This window comes from Geotrypetes seraphini, chromosome 14 (assembly GCF_902459505.1).
Source record: "Geotrypetes seraphini chromosome 14, aGeoSer1.1, whole genome shotgun sequence".
Classification (NCBI taxonomy): domain Eukaryota; kingdom Metazoa; phylum Chordata; class Amphibia; order Gymnophiona; family Dermophiidae; genus Geotrypetes; species Geotrypetes seraphini.
Window position 1 is genome coordinate 40,730,271 of NC_047097.1, and position 17,907 is coordinate 40,748,177.

Below are 17,907 nucleotides of genomic sequence, written 5' to 3' on the forward strand. Positions count from 1 at the left end.
TACTATTCCTATCACTCTCCCTTCCACTAGTGTTCCTTCTCTGCCATCAGCCCAGTACCCCCAAACCAGAAGACTTTTTCCCACAGTCAGCACATCCCCTGCAATGATTGCATGTTAATTTTTTTTCTTTTGTTTTAAAAAAATACCTTCAGTGCCCGCCTTCCCCCCCCCAGGCCAAGAAAACGCCTGCATGACTGCCCCTAGAAGTCTCAGCAGCTATTTTTGTCACTGACAAAGCATGGGCAGGAGCAAGTAGGATCACACCTGCCCAAGTGCTGCCGCTAGACCACCAGGGAAACAAGGTAAGCCTAGGATCTTTCTAGTGGGTCTGAAAGGGGCTCAGTAATGCCTGTTCAAGGAGGGAGACAGAATGCTGCCTTTTCTTGTTGGGGGGGAATTTTGATTATCCGGACTACCCTCTGCCAAGAATAGTCCGGATAATGCCGAGTATTATTCTACAAATAGCATTTAGAGTTAGGTGTGGTTTATATGCTCAAGAACCATGACTGATTTTAGGCATATCCACTTGCACCAACTGAAATGTGGAGCAAAACCCCATGCATAAATTAGGCATGAACATAAGAACTTAAGAATTGCCGCTGCTGGGTCAGACCAGTGGTCCATCATGCCCAGCAGTCCGCTCACGTGGCGGCCCCCAGGTCAAAGAGCACCTTATTCTATAATTATGTGTGTAAATTATAGGAATGCTCCCAATCCGCCAATGACCCTCCCATTTCTGCACCCTGTTTTTGAATTCAATTAGCGCTAATAATTGCTTGTTAGGATTGCAATTATTGGTGCTAGTTGGCTTATTATTCAATTAAGTTGTGCACACAAATTGGGCATGTGCCCAAATTTTCACCCGCAACTCAAAGCTCCACTTTGGTATATTATAATTTTAATATACCACTAGCTTAACTAACCCCCTCTTTTACAAAGGTGCGCTATGCATTTTAGCACGCGATAAATATTATCACATGCTAAACACACACTAAATACTAACGCGTGCATATTTTCCTATGGATGAGTTAGCGGTTAGTACATGCACTGAAATGCTTTGCTCGCCTTTGGAAAAGAGGGCCTAAGAGAAGAATCAACTTTATTGTAAGAAAAACGCAGGCTGGTAAAACAAGCAAGAAAATTATAATTTCCCCTAAGTGGTGCAGTATTCTCCAACCATTCCAAAGAAGACTCTGTGATGCAATAAGTGTTCCGGTCAGAATGAATAGTCAGGTTACTAAAGATTGTTCATACAAAGAAGAGAGAGGTGCTAAGAGTCGGTGAAAAGAATGCTGGTTCAGCACCCGAGCCTCCACTCCAGTGAATCCTGAAAGAAGGCTGACCGGTAACACTTCACTGCACACATGTTTCAGAGTGAGGATTAGAGAAAGGTGCTTCATCAGACACAGGGAAAGCAATTTAAAAAAATATTTTATGCATGAAAATAGACAGTTGTAAAACTGTGCATACTTTATTTAAATTACATATAACCTGCTTACAACTAAGCAGTTCACAATTTAAAAAAAAATTTCACACATAATAAAATAGACAATACATTAAAATAATAGAAAAGAGCACTATTAATCCTCTGCCTATCAACACTGCCATATAAACTGTACTTCATTCAATCCAACAACATATTCCTAAGTAATTTTAAAAAGCCTGCATAAATAAGTAGGTTTTCAAATGTCTTTCAAACTGCTGACGAGTTGTACAACCTCACAGTAGAACATTCCACACTCTAAGGACTGCCCAGGTGTGTGCAAATATTTTCTCATATGAGCAGCAAGTTCTAAAAAAAAAAATTTTTGTTTGAGCAACAAGTTCTAACACACCAACATTTTCTAGATTTCCAAGTATTTTTGTGAGCAACCATGTAAAATCTGTGAGCAAGACTCCTAGAATGCATGAGCTATTGCTCATGTGTCCAGCTTAGAGTGAAACATAGGTTGTGGTCTTGCAATGCACTGTTGATAGTTACACAATGATGTATGTGCTCAGACTGGCACCACCACCTTCTTTCCATCATTAACCCAAGTTTCAAGTTCATTTTGTTTGATATACTGCATATTGTGACAAACCCAGCACCAGCACTAGTCCGGTCCCTGATAGGATCGGATGCAGAAGAGCAGACCAGATCGATTCTGGCACTCACCTTGAGGCTGACCTCCCTTGCCCCCATAACCAAAGAGATAGTGAACTGGAACAGAGGCAGGCAGATTGGCAACATCAGCCTCCTGTCTCTAGAGCAGCTAGAGAAGCCACGAGGAAGGTAGCTGCAGTAGAAAAACCTAGGCAGAGAAAAACTGCTGTAGAGCCAAAACCCATCCCCCGCTACAGGCTGAAGGGGATTGGCTCTGATCTGTTTAAAAGCAGGTTGAGTCAAGGAGGGGGGGGAGGAGCGAGTGACCAGGGCGAGTCACTCCCACAGCTCAAGGCAGGTGAAGAGCTGTGGAACAGAGCAGGAGAGGAAAACGTGCTGGATTATTCCATGCAGGATTTGGAGGAAATCCTGCCTACTTCAAACTACCAGGTTCTAGATCGTGTGGAAGGCATGGAGATAGAACTGGCTGGCCCTATGTTAGAAAGCCAGACGGAAGGTATGGAAGTTGCATGAAAGAATGCAGCAACTGAGAAACCATTAGTGGTTTGTGTTTCTTTCTTTCTTTTTTGGTTTGTTTCTGCTGTGCAAACTATGCCTGCAGAAGTTAAGATATGTTTGAACTTTATAAGTATTTTGAGAGTAAGAATAATACTTGCTTCAAACTGAGGAATGGATTTAAAAGCAAGTTTATGAACCTGAAGCTCAAACTGACATAGTTAAGTTTGGTTTTTGGAACTTTAGAAATCCTGCTGTGACTCCCGTTCTTGAAGCTAATTAGATTATCGGTCTCAGCTGTGTGATTTTGCCTGCATGTGTGAGCTGAGAGAAAAGCTGAACTGTTACCAGAGTTTGCTGTGGCTATGTTTGCCTAAGGAGTTTTGATTTATTTTGAATTTGCAGTAAAGCTTTATTTTTGCAAAACTACTATTTTTGTTGAATGACCTGCAAAAGTGATGTTTGTTTTCTGTTGCATACCTTTTGACCTGTGGGTCAGAATAAACAACTTATTCTTTCCTAAAGAACTTGTTTTGGCTGGTGAGATGGTGAAACCTTTTTACTTACCTTGCATCTCTTAGGCCCAGGCAATTGCCCAGGGCCACCTGAAAAAGTCCTGAAGGTACCCCTGGTTGGAGGGGACACGCCAGAATCCCTGTGTTTGTCACCCGACAGCCCTACTCTGCGGAGGGTTGGTGACAATTTGGTATCAGGAGTGCGGATCTGGTACCTCTTCAGGTGAAGATTAGGGAGTGCAAAGGTGGAAAATTTTTTTTTTTTTTTTTTTACTTACTTTCTACAATTGTGTGGTTCAACGGAACCAGGATTACAACTGCTGTTGAAGGGAAGCGGCTTAAACAGTGCAAGGATATCGGTTCCAGTGTCCTGAGTTTGGCGGCTGCAGGAGGTGCGGATAGCAGACCGGGAGACGAGGCCATCGTCCGGAGCTGGCGAGGAACAAAAGGGGGACCAAGAGGTCTCTGAAGAAGGGTGGTGCACCCTGTAATGAGCACGCAGGCGATGATTCATCAGTACCTCTGGTAAGCATATTTTACAGAGGGTCTGGTGAAGATAGTTCTGGGGGGAAAGAAACTGAGTGGTATCGCACTTGGATTGTGTGTTTGTGATTTCCCTACAGAGCCTACATGGAGCCGGCGGCGTTAGCAGTGGTGGCTGGAGAACGACAGCGGCAAAACGAGGACTTAAAGAAGGTCCTTGAGACTAGTCACGGACTATGGCAGGCAAGCCAGGAGGCTAGCGAACGTCATCACAGTGACTTTATGCGAGCCATGGAGCAGCAGTCTCAGTTAATGGCGCAACTATTGAAGCCTACGGCTGGTGGACAGATACATATACCGGTATTGGGGACTGGTGGTACTCTACCCACGGTAGGACAAAACTCTCTAAATTTATTGAATTTGAGTAAAATAACACCACAGGATGCCCCAGATGACTTTTTAAACTCTTTTGAGAGAGTTGCGGCTGCAGCAGGTTGGCCTCCAGAGCAGTGGGCGGTTCGCCTTCTGCCATGTTTGGCTGGCGAGACCCTTGCGGCTTTTCAGACCATTGCTGCGGATCAGGCCAGTAGTTACCCAGGTGTGAAAGCACATATCCTAGACTTTCTGGGATATACAAGAGAATATTACAGGCAAACCTTTCGTGCTCTCCAGTTAAAGGTTAGAGAAAGACCTAAGGCGCTGTTACAACGCCTAACGAAAGCTGCAGAGAGGTGGTTACAGCCTTTCTTGGCAGACCCACGAGCGATGTTCGCTGAGTTAGTCAGGGAACAATTCCTAGAAGCTCTGCCCCAGAACATAAAGGGGTGGACCCAGAAACAAGGATGCCAGGATCTGACACAGACATTATCTGTGGCAGAAGCTTATCTGGACGCCCAGGGACTTCCCGAGAAACCAGGCCCAAGTTATAGACCCCAGACACAGTTCCAGAGGGACACTACACTTCAGGCTCCTACTAATAATAACATGCCACCCAGGAACCCTCAGAATCGTATACAGAAACCCTTTAATCCAGCTCCCATCTATTGCTTCAGGTGTGGGGGAAAAGGTCACCGACAGGGGGAGTGTGTTGAAAGAAAAGGTTTTACGGTAACCTGTGACCTAGAAAAGGGTAAGATTACACCAGGGGGGAGATATCTGGTGGTGGTATCAATAGGAGGCAAGGACATGGAGGCCTTACTTGATACAGGGGCGGACCAGTCAATGTTAGCCCACCGGTGCTGGAACACAGTATTTCCTAGGGAAAAGGGGCATGATTTTATCGGGAGAGTAAGAATCAAGTGTATTCATGGGGACACGAAACAATACCCATTGAGGCCTACCACAGTGAAGTATAAAGATAGAGTGTATCAAACTTCCTTTGCGTTAGTGCCGGAGGCACCTTATGATGTGATACTGGGGAAAGATTGGAAAGGGTTCCCTGTAGCATTACAGAAAAAACAGTGTTTAGTTAACACAAGATCACAGGGATCCTCTAATCCTGAACCTGAAGGGAGGTTAGGCAGGATATTTCCCTTTACGGGAGAAGCCTTTCAGGAATATGAACAAAGGCAGGAGCGTAGGACCCGGGCCCAGAACAAGAGACAACAGCAAGGAAGAAGTAGAGCCATGAATAGGGCGGGTGAAACTAGAGAAGTCCCATGGCTCCCCAAGGATGTTATGGATACTTTTCCTACATTTCGGGAGGAGCAGAAAACTGACCCAACCCTGAAAGAAGAATGGCAGAGAGTAGGAAAGGAGCGTACAGAAGGTAAACGCTGGGTCGAGAAACAGGGCTTGTTGTATAGAGAAGGCCCGGGTGACCTAGAAGGGGAAATGGTACAATAGTTATTGATTCCCCAAGGGTTTAGAAAACTGATACTCAGGATAGCCCATGATCACCCGTTATCGGGTCACAAAGGAGCAGAAGCCACTATCAAACAGATAGAAAGACGGTTTTTCTGGCCGGGATTAAGGCAGGCGGTGATAAATTTTTGTCAGTCCTGTTCCACGTGCCAAAAACTGTCTTTGGCGAAACCGGCCAGGGCACCCCTCATTCCTGTACCTGTGGTGGAGGAACCATTAAGGCGGTTGGCCATGGATATTGTGGGACCCTTGGAGAAAACACCTAGGGGAAATAATTTCATTTTGGTAGTCATGGACGTAGCCACACGGTTCCCTTGGGCTTTTCCATTAAAGAAGGCCACATCTACCATTATTATGAAAGAACTGTTAGGATTGTTTTGCATGGTAGGGTTTCCCCGGGAGATTCTTACGGATCAGGATAGTAATTTTTTATCTAGCGAAATGAGGATGTTTTATGAGGGATTTGGCATCCGTCATATTAAAACGTCTGCCTACCACCCTCAAGCTAATGGTATGGTGGAACGTTTTAATCAGACAATTAAGCAAATGCTGAAAAAGGGCATAGAAGGAGACTCTAAGAACTGGGATAGGTTTATTCCTTTTGCGCTCTTTGCGGCGCGTGAGAAGGTGCAGAATTCTTTGGGACTTAGTCCTTACGAATTATTGTTTGGGAGACCACCTAGGGGGGTGCTGGACATGTTGAAAGAGAAGTGGGTGTTTCCCGAGGAATCGGGGAGTAATGTTATCACATATTTAGCTCAGCTTAAGGATAGGTTGCAGAGGTCCCTGGAATTCGGAAAAGAAAACTTGGAGTGGAGTCAGAAACAGCAAAAGACTTACTATGACAGAAGGGCTAAAGAACGTGAATTACAGATAGGTGATCAAGTCCTTATATTAGTACCCACTGATCCGCACAAATTCTTGGCACAATGGAAGGGCCCGGCCACCATTGTGGAAAGGATAGGTGAGGTGGATTATCGGGTCAAGGATGATAAAGGGAGACTGCAGACCTATCATGTCAACCTATTGAAACCATGGAAAGATCGGGAGGTGTTGGCCTTGGTGGCACAACAAGGGCAGGAAGATGACCTAGGACCTCAGGTTACGGACTTCAAGGCTGAGGGGGAAGTTAATGTAGGAACTGCCCTCACACAGATACAAGTTCATCAGGTGAAGGAAGTAGTCCGACAGTTTGGGGATGTGTTCTCTTCGGTGCCAGGGAAAACGGGGGTAGTATCCCATGATATTATAACAGTACCAGGGAAGGTGGTACGGGTACGCCCCTATAGACTGTCAGAGGAAAAGAAAGCTCTGGTGGAGGAGTTAGTACAAGAGATGCTGACTTTAGGGGTTATAGAAACCTCGCAAAGCCCATGGTGTAGCCCTATTGTGATTGTTCCTAAAGCTGATGGGACACCACGTTTTTGTATTGACTTTCGCCAGGTAAACGAGGTGTCTCAGTTTGATGCATTTCCAATGCCACGGGTAGATGAATTACTGGATAGATTAGGATCAGCCCAGTTTTTAACTACCATTGACCTTACAAAAGGCTACTGGCAAATACCGCTTACCGAATCGGCTAAGCCTAAAACTGCATTCAGCACGCCACGGGGCCTATTCCAATTTAGGCGCATGCCATTTGGCTTACATGGGGCGGCGGCTACATGCCAGCGCCTAGTCCGCGAGGTGCTACGGGATCACCATGGGTACGCGGACGCTTACATTGACGACATAGTGATCCATTCGGGTACATGGGAACAGCATGTGCAACACCTTAAGGCGGTCCTGGAAGCTCTGAGGGGAGCCGGCCTCACAATAAATCCAAAAAAATGTTTTATAGGTCAACAAGAAGTAAAGTACTTGGGATATATTGTGGGAAAGGGGCAGATAAAGCCTATAGTGGATAAAGTGCAATGCATTCGGGGATACCCGGCTCCTAACAACAAAAAACAACTCAGGGCTTTCTTAGGATTGGTAGGATACTACAGGAGGTTTATCCCGCACTTTTCGTCCCAGGCAGGACCCTTGACTGACATGTTGAAAAAAGGGAGCCCAGAGACACTGTGTTGGGACAATGTGAGTAAACAGGCTTTTCAAAGATTGAGGGCTAGTTTGTGTGAAAGGCCCGTGCTCAAAGCTATTGATTTTGACCAACCATTGATCTTACAAACTGATGCTTCTGGCACTGGATTAGGAGCAGTCCTAAGTCAAGAAAGCCAAGGGTTAGAACATCCCATTATGTATCTGAGTCGGAAGCTCCATCCTAATGAACAAAATTATGCAACGGTGGAGCAGGAGTGCTTAGCGGTAAAATGGGCTGTTCAGACTCTTGAGCATTATTTACAGGACAGGGAGTTTACACTGGTGACGGACCACGCAGCCCTGAAATGGTTAAATACCATGCGAAACAATAACGCTAGACTTACACGATGGTATTTAGCCCTTCAGGTGTTCAAATTTAAGGTGGTGCATCGGCCAGGAAAACTTAACACCAATGTAGATATTCTGTCACGCATCCCCGAGAATATAGGGACTCCTCAGGGTACAAGCGAGGGTCATCCTTTAAGGGTGGGGGAATGTGACAAACCCAGCACCAGCACTAGTCCGGTCCCTGATAGGATCGGATGCAGAAGAGCAGACCAGATCGATTCTGGCACTCACCTTGAGGCTGACCTCCCTTGCCCCCATAACCAAAGAGATAGTGAACTGGAACAGAGGCAGGCAGATTGGCAACATCAGCCTCCTGTCTCTAGAGCAGCTAGAGAAGCCACGAGGAAGGTAGCTGCAGTAGAAAAACCTAGGCAGAGAAAAACTGCTGTAGAGCCAAAACCCATCCCCCGCTACAGGCTGAAGGGGATTGGCTCTGATCTGTTTAAAAGCAGGTTGAGTCAAGGAGGGGGGGGAGGAGCGAGTGACCAGGGCGAGTCACTCCCACAGCTCAAGGCAGGTGAAGAGCTGTGGAACAGAGCAGGAGAGGAAAACGTGCTGGATTATTCCATGCAGGATTTGGAGGAAATCCTGCCTACTTCAAACTACCAGGTTCTAGATCGTGTGGAAGGCATGGAGATAGAACTGGCTGGCCCTATGTTAGAAAGCCAGACGGAAGGTATGGAAGTTGCATGAAAGAATGCAGCAACTGAGAAACCATTAGTGGTTTGTGTTTCTTTCTTTCTTTTGCTGATGTTTGGTTTGTTTCTGCTGTGCAAACTATGCCTGCAGAAGTTAAGATATGTTTGAACTTTATAAGTATTTTGAGAGTAAGAATAATACTTGCTTCAAACTGAGGAATGGATTTAAAAGCAAGTTTATGAACCTGAAGCTCAAACTGACATAGTTAAGTTTGGTTTTTGGAACTTTAGAAATCCTGCTGTGACTCCCGTTCTTGAAGCTAATTAGATTATCGGTCTCAGCTGTGTGATTTTGCCTGCATGTGTGAGCTGAGAGAAAAGCTGAACTGTTACCAGAGTTTGCTGTGGCTATGTTTGCCTAAGGAGTTTTGATTTATTTTGAATTTGCAGTAAAGCTTTATTTTTGCAAAACTACTATTTTTGTTGAATGACCTGCAAAAGTGATGTTTGTTTTCTGTTGCATACCTTTTGACCTGTGGGTCAGAATAAACAACTTATTCTTTCCTAAAGAACTTGTTTTGGCTGGTGAGATGGTGAAACCTTTTTACTTACCTTGCATCTCTTAGGCCCAGGCAATTGCCCAGGGCCACCTGAAAAAGTCCTGAAGGTACCCCTGGTTGGAGGGGACACGCCAGAATCCCTGTGTTTGTCACCCGACAGCCCTACTCTGCGGAGGGTTGGTGACAATATATAAAACCAAAGTTAAAATCTAAGCAGTTTACAATAAAAATATAAAAAGGAGAGGTAACAAACACAAACTAATTACAAATACTACTAAACAAGCATGTCAAGAAACATGAAGGGAAGGAAAATGTGGATTGGTTACAATAAATCTAGGTATAGGGAAAAGTAAAAAGGTAAAAACATAAAAGAATGTATTCAGTCTCTATTTGCACCCATTTCTACAAAGTTATGTGCAAAATGCCTGCGAAAAATAATATGCCTTTAGTTGAGTCTTGAATGTCAGATATGAACGCTTCTTGGTGTGAAGATAGAGGGGTAGAAAGTTCCAAAGAGTGGAGGCCCTAACAGAAAATGAGAAATTCCTATAACAAAGAAGAGACAAGTTAATTTAATCATGTATTTTTAAATGGGTATAACTAATGGGCAGACTGGATGGACCGTTCAGGTCTTTATCTGCTGTCATTTACTATGTTACTATGAGTATCAAGAAATAATTGTCTAAATGAAGGGACAACCAAAAACTGTTATTGCGACGATCGAAGAGTTCTTTGTGGAGAGTATTGAACCAGAAGACTAAGGGTTCCTTTTACGAAGGTGCGCTAGGGCCTTAACGCGCAGAATAGCACGCGCTAGCCGCTACCGCCTCCTTTTGAGCAGGCGATAGATTTTCGGCTAGCACACACTAATCCGGTGCGTGCGATAAAACCGCTAGCGCATCTTCGTAAAAGGAGTCCTAAATTTAAAAGAAGGAAGACCACTTGACAATATTTGATGTGAGAGAACATTATATTTGAAGGGAATATGGCTCTAATTTAATCAATATTTGGAAGAACTCCTTCAGCATTGAGATTTAATAATGTAAATTTATCTCCGGTTGATTCGTGCTATTCCATCCCCAATTTTCCATACCATAGGGTCACAATTCTCTATGCATCTGGAAATCTGTTTGCAAAGCTAAACAAAAATGAAGTATACTAAAAACTCGCCCTGTCCCAAAGGCCCTGATTACAATGTAGAATTTAAGAGAATAAAAAATGTCCTAGTCTTGCGGCATGAACCTTGCAGAACTACTCCCCTAGTTCCCCACAAAGTACCATCCTGTAAGTAATCTCCCCTTTGTTTCTAGTATAACAGAACCCATTGTTTTTGATCATTTAAACACATTTTATGAGCAGACCCATGTTCTTCACCCAAACTAGATAGATTTTTGCAAACGCTATCCACCTGATATTCAGCACACTGGATATTCATTGGCTAAAAGGTGAGAGTGTGGCGCAGTGGTTAAAGCTACAGCCTCAGCACCCTGAAGCTGTGGGTTCAAACCCACGCTGCTCCTTGTGACCCTGGGCAAGTCACTTAATCCCCTTATTGCCCCAAGTACATTAGATAGATTGTGAGCCCACCAGGACAGACAGGGAAAAATGCTTGAGTACCTGAATAAACTCATGTAAACCGTTCTGAGCTCTCCTGGGTGAACGGTATAGAAAATTGAATAAACAAATAAAATCGAATAAATAAATAGTGTTAAGCTGGCTAACTGCTGACATACAGTAGAAGATAGCTGGTTATTCCGGCTGAATATCTAGGTCACCAGCTATGTCATGCTAACTGGCTAAGGGGCTCATTTTCAAAAGAGAAAAATATCCAAAAAGTAATATAAAGTGACATTTGAATGTTTTTCTTGCTAAAAATGTCCAAATCACTATTTTCAAAATCCATATTTTAAATGCTTTTCTAGGCTGTTCATCTAAATTCCAAGGGGGCATGTTAAAGGCGTGTTTTGGGCAGGCTTAGGACTTGGATGTTTTGCAATTATAATCATAGAAATATGACGGAAGATAAAGGTCAAATGGCCTATCCAGCATCCATTATCTCCTCCTCTCCCATGCTTTTTTGAACTCACAGTCTTTGTCTCCACCACCTCTACTTGGAGACTGTTCCATGCATCTTCCAGCCTTTCTGTAAATAAGTATTTCCTTAGATTACTCCGGAGCCTATCACCTCTTAACTTCATTCCATGCCCTCTCATTCTGGAGTTTCCTTTCAATTGAAAAAAAAAAACCCAAGAAACTCGCCTCATGTGTATTTATGCTACTTAGGTATTGAAATGTCTCTATCATATCTCCCCTCTCCCACCTTTCCAAGTATACATATTGAGATCTTTGAGTCTGTCCCTGTAAGCCTTATGATGAAGACCACCAGCTATTTTTTAGCAACCTTCCACTGGACCAATTCCATCCTGTGTACATATCTTTTTGAAGGTCTGATCTCTAGAATTATTGTGCACACAAAATGTCCAGGGTACCATTTAGACATTTGGGGTTAGACCTGGTTTAAAAATGAATGAGGACCTAAAACGTGTCCAAACTAACTAGATGACTACTGGAGGGATTAAGATGTGACCCCACATCCCCTTACTCCCCAAGTAGTCACTGACCCTCTCCCTCCACCCAAAGATGTGAAAGAAACAGTATATACCAGCATGTATGATAGCTTCAAAGGGCCACATAGATATCTCAGCAGAGCAGAGGGACACTCTAGGTACTGCAGTGAACATCACATTAAAACATCCCAGGTACACATCTCACCATGATCCACTTATATTGTATAGAAGTGCTCCAAAATCTACTATACCTACATACAGATGATGCCTTCAGACATATGGGCTATTGTTGTGCTGTACAGTTGGGTATAGTAAGTTTGGGGTGGGTTTAGAAGGCTCATCATACAATATAAGTAGGTTATTGTTAGATGTTTACCTGGGACTTTTTATATGATGTCCACTGCAAGGTGACCATCTTCTCTGATGGGATGTCTATGTGGCCAGTTTGCTAAGAATGTTGACTCTTTCTATGTCCCAATGGCTTGTTTGTGTGCGTTTTTCTTTTGGACTTTTTTTTTTTTTAATGGTAGATGCACTAAGCTCAAAAACATCTAGAAAATGTTCATTTTCAAAACAAAAAGTTAGACTTTTTCTGATTTTAAAATAGTCATTTTCTCTACTGGATTTTTGGATGTTTTTCCCAAAATCTCCAAATTCAAACTTATATCGAAAATATCCCTCTAAGTCTAGCAGACAGATAGACCCACCTAAATAACAAGTATATCTTTGTCTGTGAGGACAATGGTCCCGGACTGTATCCTGAGGCTTTTCCTCCTTATCTCTGTTTAATTGTAAATTGTAAAACACAGTCTGAGTCATTTTTTATATGATTTGAGCTATCTGTTCTCAATTTTGGTCAAGTGGAGATTTACAGAGGGTTTAGTATACAGCTCCTCTGGTTTTACTAAACTAAACTAAACCTTAGGTTTGTATACCGCATCATCTCTACATTCACAAAGCTCGACACGGTTAACAGGAGTTAATTGGTTTGATGTTAGAGTCCCACTCTTTACCCTTCTCCACTGAGAATATTGACCTTTTAACTTGACTCTCTGTTTTCTTTTAACCAGTTCTTAATCCATAATAGGACATTCTTGTCCCTCCTTAATGTGGCCAAATAGTTTATTTGTGCTTGAAGTTTTTGTGATTAAATTAATGTGTGTTATACAGTATTTCCTTTTGGATAATGATAAGCTGAGAATCCTCTGTATGATATGGATGTAGCTCCAACAACCAGTAAACACTAGTTGGATCCTCAAATCTATAAGGTGCGTTAGCGTTTTCAGCGCACGCAGCAGATTAGCGCACGTTAACCCCACGCTACGCAGCTCGAACTAACGCCAGCTCAATGCTTACGTTAGCGTCTAGTAGCGCGTACTATTTCACGCGTTAATGCCCTAACGCAGCTTCGTAAAAGGAGCCCTAGGTTTCCTTTCCTAGATAAATCGGTGTCAAAAATAATTTCCAGTTTCCTAAAGGAATTAGCAATCGGTGAAGACCAACCATTAACAGTAAAACGAGAAGGAAACTGCAATGTGGATGACTCATTCACAGAAACATTATTTCTGTTTTCTGTGTATTTAAATATAGTTTATTAGCAAACCTCAAAGTTCCAATCATCTTCAAGTAGCGATTCGAATTGTATGGTATCAGTAATAGGGCCATACCAAATATTTGTATTCAATGCAATTCGTATTTGGCTGAACAGTGATTTAAATTCAAATACGAATATGGGGCTCTACTGTGCTAAATCCTAATGAAATAAACATGTATCCTGCTAAACCACTATAGCCTTAAATGGTAGGCTGGGGGGTATTGAGGGGGAGGGGTGTGGATGTTTGCGTAGAGGAGCTTGGTCACTACCTACATGCTTTGGGGAGGAGGGAGGTGGAATTGCAAACAGGGTAAGCAAAGGGGATTGGAGGGCAACAAACCTATGTTCACATATGCAGGTCCTGGTCTTAACCTGAATTATCCCTGGAAAGGGTTACCAGATGTAGGATTCACCCGGACATGTCCGAACAGATTTTTTTTTTTTAAACCCTGCAGTTTGTCTGGGTTTTGGAAGGCCCCAGCTCTGACAAGAGCTCTGGGCCATGTCTGGAGGGCCTCTAAGCATGTACGGAAGGGACGCGATGATTTGTCCTTTTTTTTTTTTTTTCTCCAACAAATCCGGTAATCCAATCCCTGGATATTCAATGCCAAACATGGACATGGTTCAATCAATGATCTGAAACAATGTCAAAACTGAGAATTCCGTTTCTGCACTTAACAAAATAAGATAACACTCTTTTCAGCTACAGTGGTAAAATAATGCTCAGAATTTAGGAAGTTGGTTGTTTGGACTGAGAACTCTTCAGCACCCCCTCGAGGTCAACACGCACACACAAAAAAAGCTACTGCCCTACATATGGTTTACAACAGTGGTCTCAAACTCAAACCCTTTGCAGGGCCACATTTTGGATTTGTAGGTACTTGGAGGGCCGCAGAAAAAATAGTTAATGTCTTATTAAAGAAATGACAATTTTGCATGAGGTAAAACTCTTCATAGTTTATAAATCTTTCCTTTTGGCCAAGTCTTAATAATAATATTGTCATTTATAGCTAAAGAGACATATGATCAAGAAACTGTTTTATTTTACTTTTATGATTATGATAAACATACCGAGGGCCTCAAAATAGTACCTGGCGGGCTGGTTTACAAGAACAATTATCCCAAGAAGGAAGAACCAACTCATCCTTAGTAAAAACAAAGAACCTATTCCATAGACTAAACCGCACAAGACAATCGCACACAGGACATCAGCGCGCTGGATTAAAACACTATTTTAAAGTGCTCTGCGGGGGGAACCCCCCACTTTACTTAGAATTGTTGGCGCTCCCATTGGGGTTTATAGAGCAAACAGCCCTGTTCTCTATTTTTTAGGGAAAAATTACAGTTTCCTCTGTAATGGGAGGTTCCCCCCAACAGGAGCGCCAACAGTTCTAAGTGAAGGGTTTCCCACACACACCCTTGGAATGCTTTAAAATAGTGTTTTAATCCAGTGCACCGAGGTCCTGCACGCAATTGTCTCGCACGGTTTTGACTCGTCAACAATATTTTACCTGCATTGAGAACTCAATGGCTACATATCAAGCCGCGCTAGCGGTTTAACGTGCGTAATAGCACGCGTTAAACCGCTGGCCGCGCTAGCCGCTACCGCCTCCTCTTGAGCAGGCGGTAGTTTTTGGCCAGCGCGGGGATTAACGTGTGATGAAACGTCACGCGTGTTAACCCCGCTAGCGCAGCTTGATAAAAGGAGCCCTAAATGGTTCAGTTCTGGTGAACTTGTCAACTCTCACATCACCCAACAGAGAGCCAGGGCCAGTGGAAAAGTAAACCTTCAGCCTTGCCTCTTTCTAATCCAGCTTTTGGCCCTCTACACCAGGGGTAGGGAACTCCGGTCCTCGAGAGCCGTATTCCAGTCGGGTTTTCAGGATTTCCCCAATGAATATGCATGAGATCTATTTGCATGCACTGCTTTCAATGCATATTCATTGGGGAAATCCTGAAAATCCGACTGGAATACGGCTCTTGAGGACCGGAATGTCCCACCCCTGCTCTATCTATACCTTTCATCCCTCTCAGCATAATCTAGGTAAATAGACTATTTGAAAACCGATTATCCTTCCCGCTGGTTAAAGAGTCTGTGTTTTTCAGGAGCTATGATGACACTTTCAGTACAATTGCTCTTTCCACCTCCCCCCTACCCCCAAGAAGCTGCTGCCCTAGGCAACTGCCTAGTCCTGACTCCTGGTTTGGCCTTCCCTGCAGAGAATGCTTTCTGTACTATTATACTTGCCCTCTGTGCTAAATATCTGGGAAGAACTGACTTGAATCTTCAATTTGCCTCCAGAACGCCCGAAGACAGATACGATTTATATAAAAGCCACACACTATCCTACAAAGTTGTGTTTTGTAAATCAAAACATACCCAATATTAATGGATTAATATTCAGCATTTTTTCTCTCTCCAAAAAAATTACTATTACAACCTGCAGCTGGAGATGAACAGATGGCAGTAAGCCTGATCGGCATTTCTAAGTTTAAAGGAGAGCAATAAAAAGTTATTAAAATCAGACCTATGAGCAAAATAAAAAAATAGAATGAAATATTTTTCCTGGCTGAACAATTAATGTTAATATAGCATCTTACTTAGAAAACCTACCTTGTAGCAACAAGATAATCTAGCATACACTAAAATGAATATATCATGCCCCAGATTCTAAACAAACAACTTTTGACCAGAGAAAAGAACTAGCCACCATCCTTGAACTTGCCACGTCAAGCAGGTATTTTGCCCGCAAAAGGTGCAGAAATAAATGTAAAGAAAACCGCCTCCTTCCTTACCCAAAAAGGAAATTCCTCCCCCCCCCCACACACAAAAAAGACGCACCTCCCCTTTCATCTCTTTAATCTTTATCATTCACATTTATCAATGCACTGCAGCTTTTGAAGTACCGCTGCGCCCTGTCATTAGCAATCAGTAGAGGCTGCGCGAGCAGCTTTAGAGAGATAAAAAAAAGCACTGGGGGGGGGAAGGGGGGTTCGCAGGATTCACGTTTCCAGGAAAAGGTAGCACAAGGATGACTTACCGAAAAGCCAGCCCAGAAGGGACAGGAGTGGCGCACCCTAGCCGAGGTGGTGAGCGCCAAGGCGGCGAAGCTGACGGCGACTATCAGGCAGCCAAGCACCATTTGGGAGACCCCCAGGGAGAGCATGATGCGCGAGCGGGTCCGGTACTCCCTCAGTCGGGACAAGCTGCGAGAGAGGGCAGCCGGGCTGAGAGCGCGAGCCCCGGGCACGGCACTCGCCGGCATCGTGAGGGCAACGGAGGCGGCCCCCGGCACTAGCTCCACGCGGCGGTGGCAGAGGTTGTTTCCCAACTTTAAGCCAGCGGCGGAGATCTCGGCCGGGGCACCGTAAGTGCAACGAACGTGTCCCGCCTTGAGAAAACGCCGCTGCCGCTGCTGCAGGGGTTTGAAGGTGTAACGGCAGGTCTGTGTCTGTCCGCTTCGCCGGTTATCATCGATGCGTCCAGCTGGCGGGAGAGCGGCTTCGCGTCAGGGAAAGGAAGCCAAATGGAACTCCCGAGACCAAAGCAAGTTGCACACTTCGCAATGCCACGCGCCGTCAGCCCTCCAGATAAGCCCGCGCGACCAACGTGCGCGTGGAATTCTTGCTCGCGGCGCTGAAGTCACTTTCTTAAATAAACATTAGGTGGAAACCTAGGAAGCGGCATGCCCTGAGGGAGCTGCTGCTTCTGCTGCTCAGGGGCTCCGGCTGCTAAAGGAGGCAGGCTGTAAAGTCTCGTGGCCCGTCGCTTTCCCCCCGACACGAACCGCTAGACGGCATTGCAAATGGATGCAACTCTTCGGCACCGCTGGAAGTCCGGGCTCCCGCGAGGAAACGGGAGAGAGGGCTGCAGGTGCAGGGTCGAGCCGGTTCTGGCGCCCTTAGACGGTCGGTCGCCGCGGGGTTGCGCAAGCCGAGCTCACGGCGGACCCGCGAGCTGCACCAACTCCGCCGCGCGCGGTCTCTACCTCGGCCGTGGCGCGCGCGCTTGTTTACAACCAGAGGCGGGAGGGGCGGCGCGAGGAGGAAGGGCTGGGAGCCTGCTGGGGACCGAAAAAAACAAGCCCGGCGGCTGCAGCGATGAAAGGGACAGGGCAGCTTGCTAGGAATAAGCCTTAGTGGAGCATTTGACCTGGAAAAGGGGGGGGGGATAAAAATATATAAAAGCTACTGCTGAAGTCCTCGAGAGCTATGCACGCCGCTTGTGTTGTCCTGCTGATGCCTTGCAGGGTTAGTTGGGGTCTATCCATGGTATTCCGTCCCTGCTAATTTGCTCAAACAGGGACTGCCACTTTTTTTTAAACCACTCTGATCTTTATCATATCGTCTTGTATAATAAAGCGTTACCAAACATATGATGTGCAGTGTATGTTGGTGGACCAAAGGCGCCAACATTTTCAAAATGATTTGTGGTGCCAAACACAATACAAATCCTCTCTGGCTATAGGGTTTGCTCAATATTCGGGGTGCACGCACAGAGTTGGCTCCTATGGTGTGGGCATCTGCTTTCTTCGCCTTTTCCAGCGAGGGTCAGTAGGATCCTCTGGGATTCGATCCTGTTTAGCAAAGGAGGCAACAGAAAAAAGGAGATTTATGCTTTATGATATATAGTGCCACAGAGTTGTGTTATTACTGAA

General features: G+C 44.6%; 1 protein-coding gene across 1 annotated transcript in view; it reads right to left on the reverse strand.

Moving 5' to 3' along the window:
* FAM189A1 (family with sequence similarity 189 member A1) overlaps nucleotides 1-17,222 on the reverse strand; it is a 748,741-nt gene extending 731,519 nt beyond the window's left edge. Inside the window, exon 1 of the mRNA XM_033920182.1 lies at nucleotides 16,291-17,222. Coding sequence (XP_033776073.1) covers nucleotides 16,291-16,515 — 225 coding nt within the window. The 5' untranslated portion in view covers nucleotides 16,516-17,222. The remainder of the gene's footprint in view (nucleotides 1-16,290) is intronic.
* Between the last annotated feature and the right edge of the window lie 685 nt (nucleotides 17,223-17,907).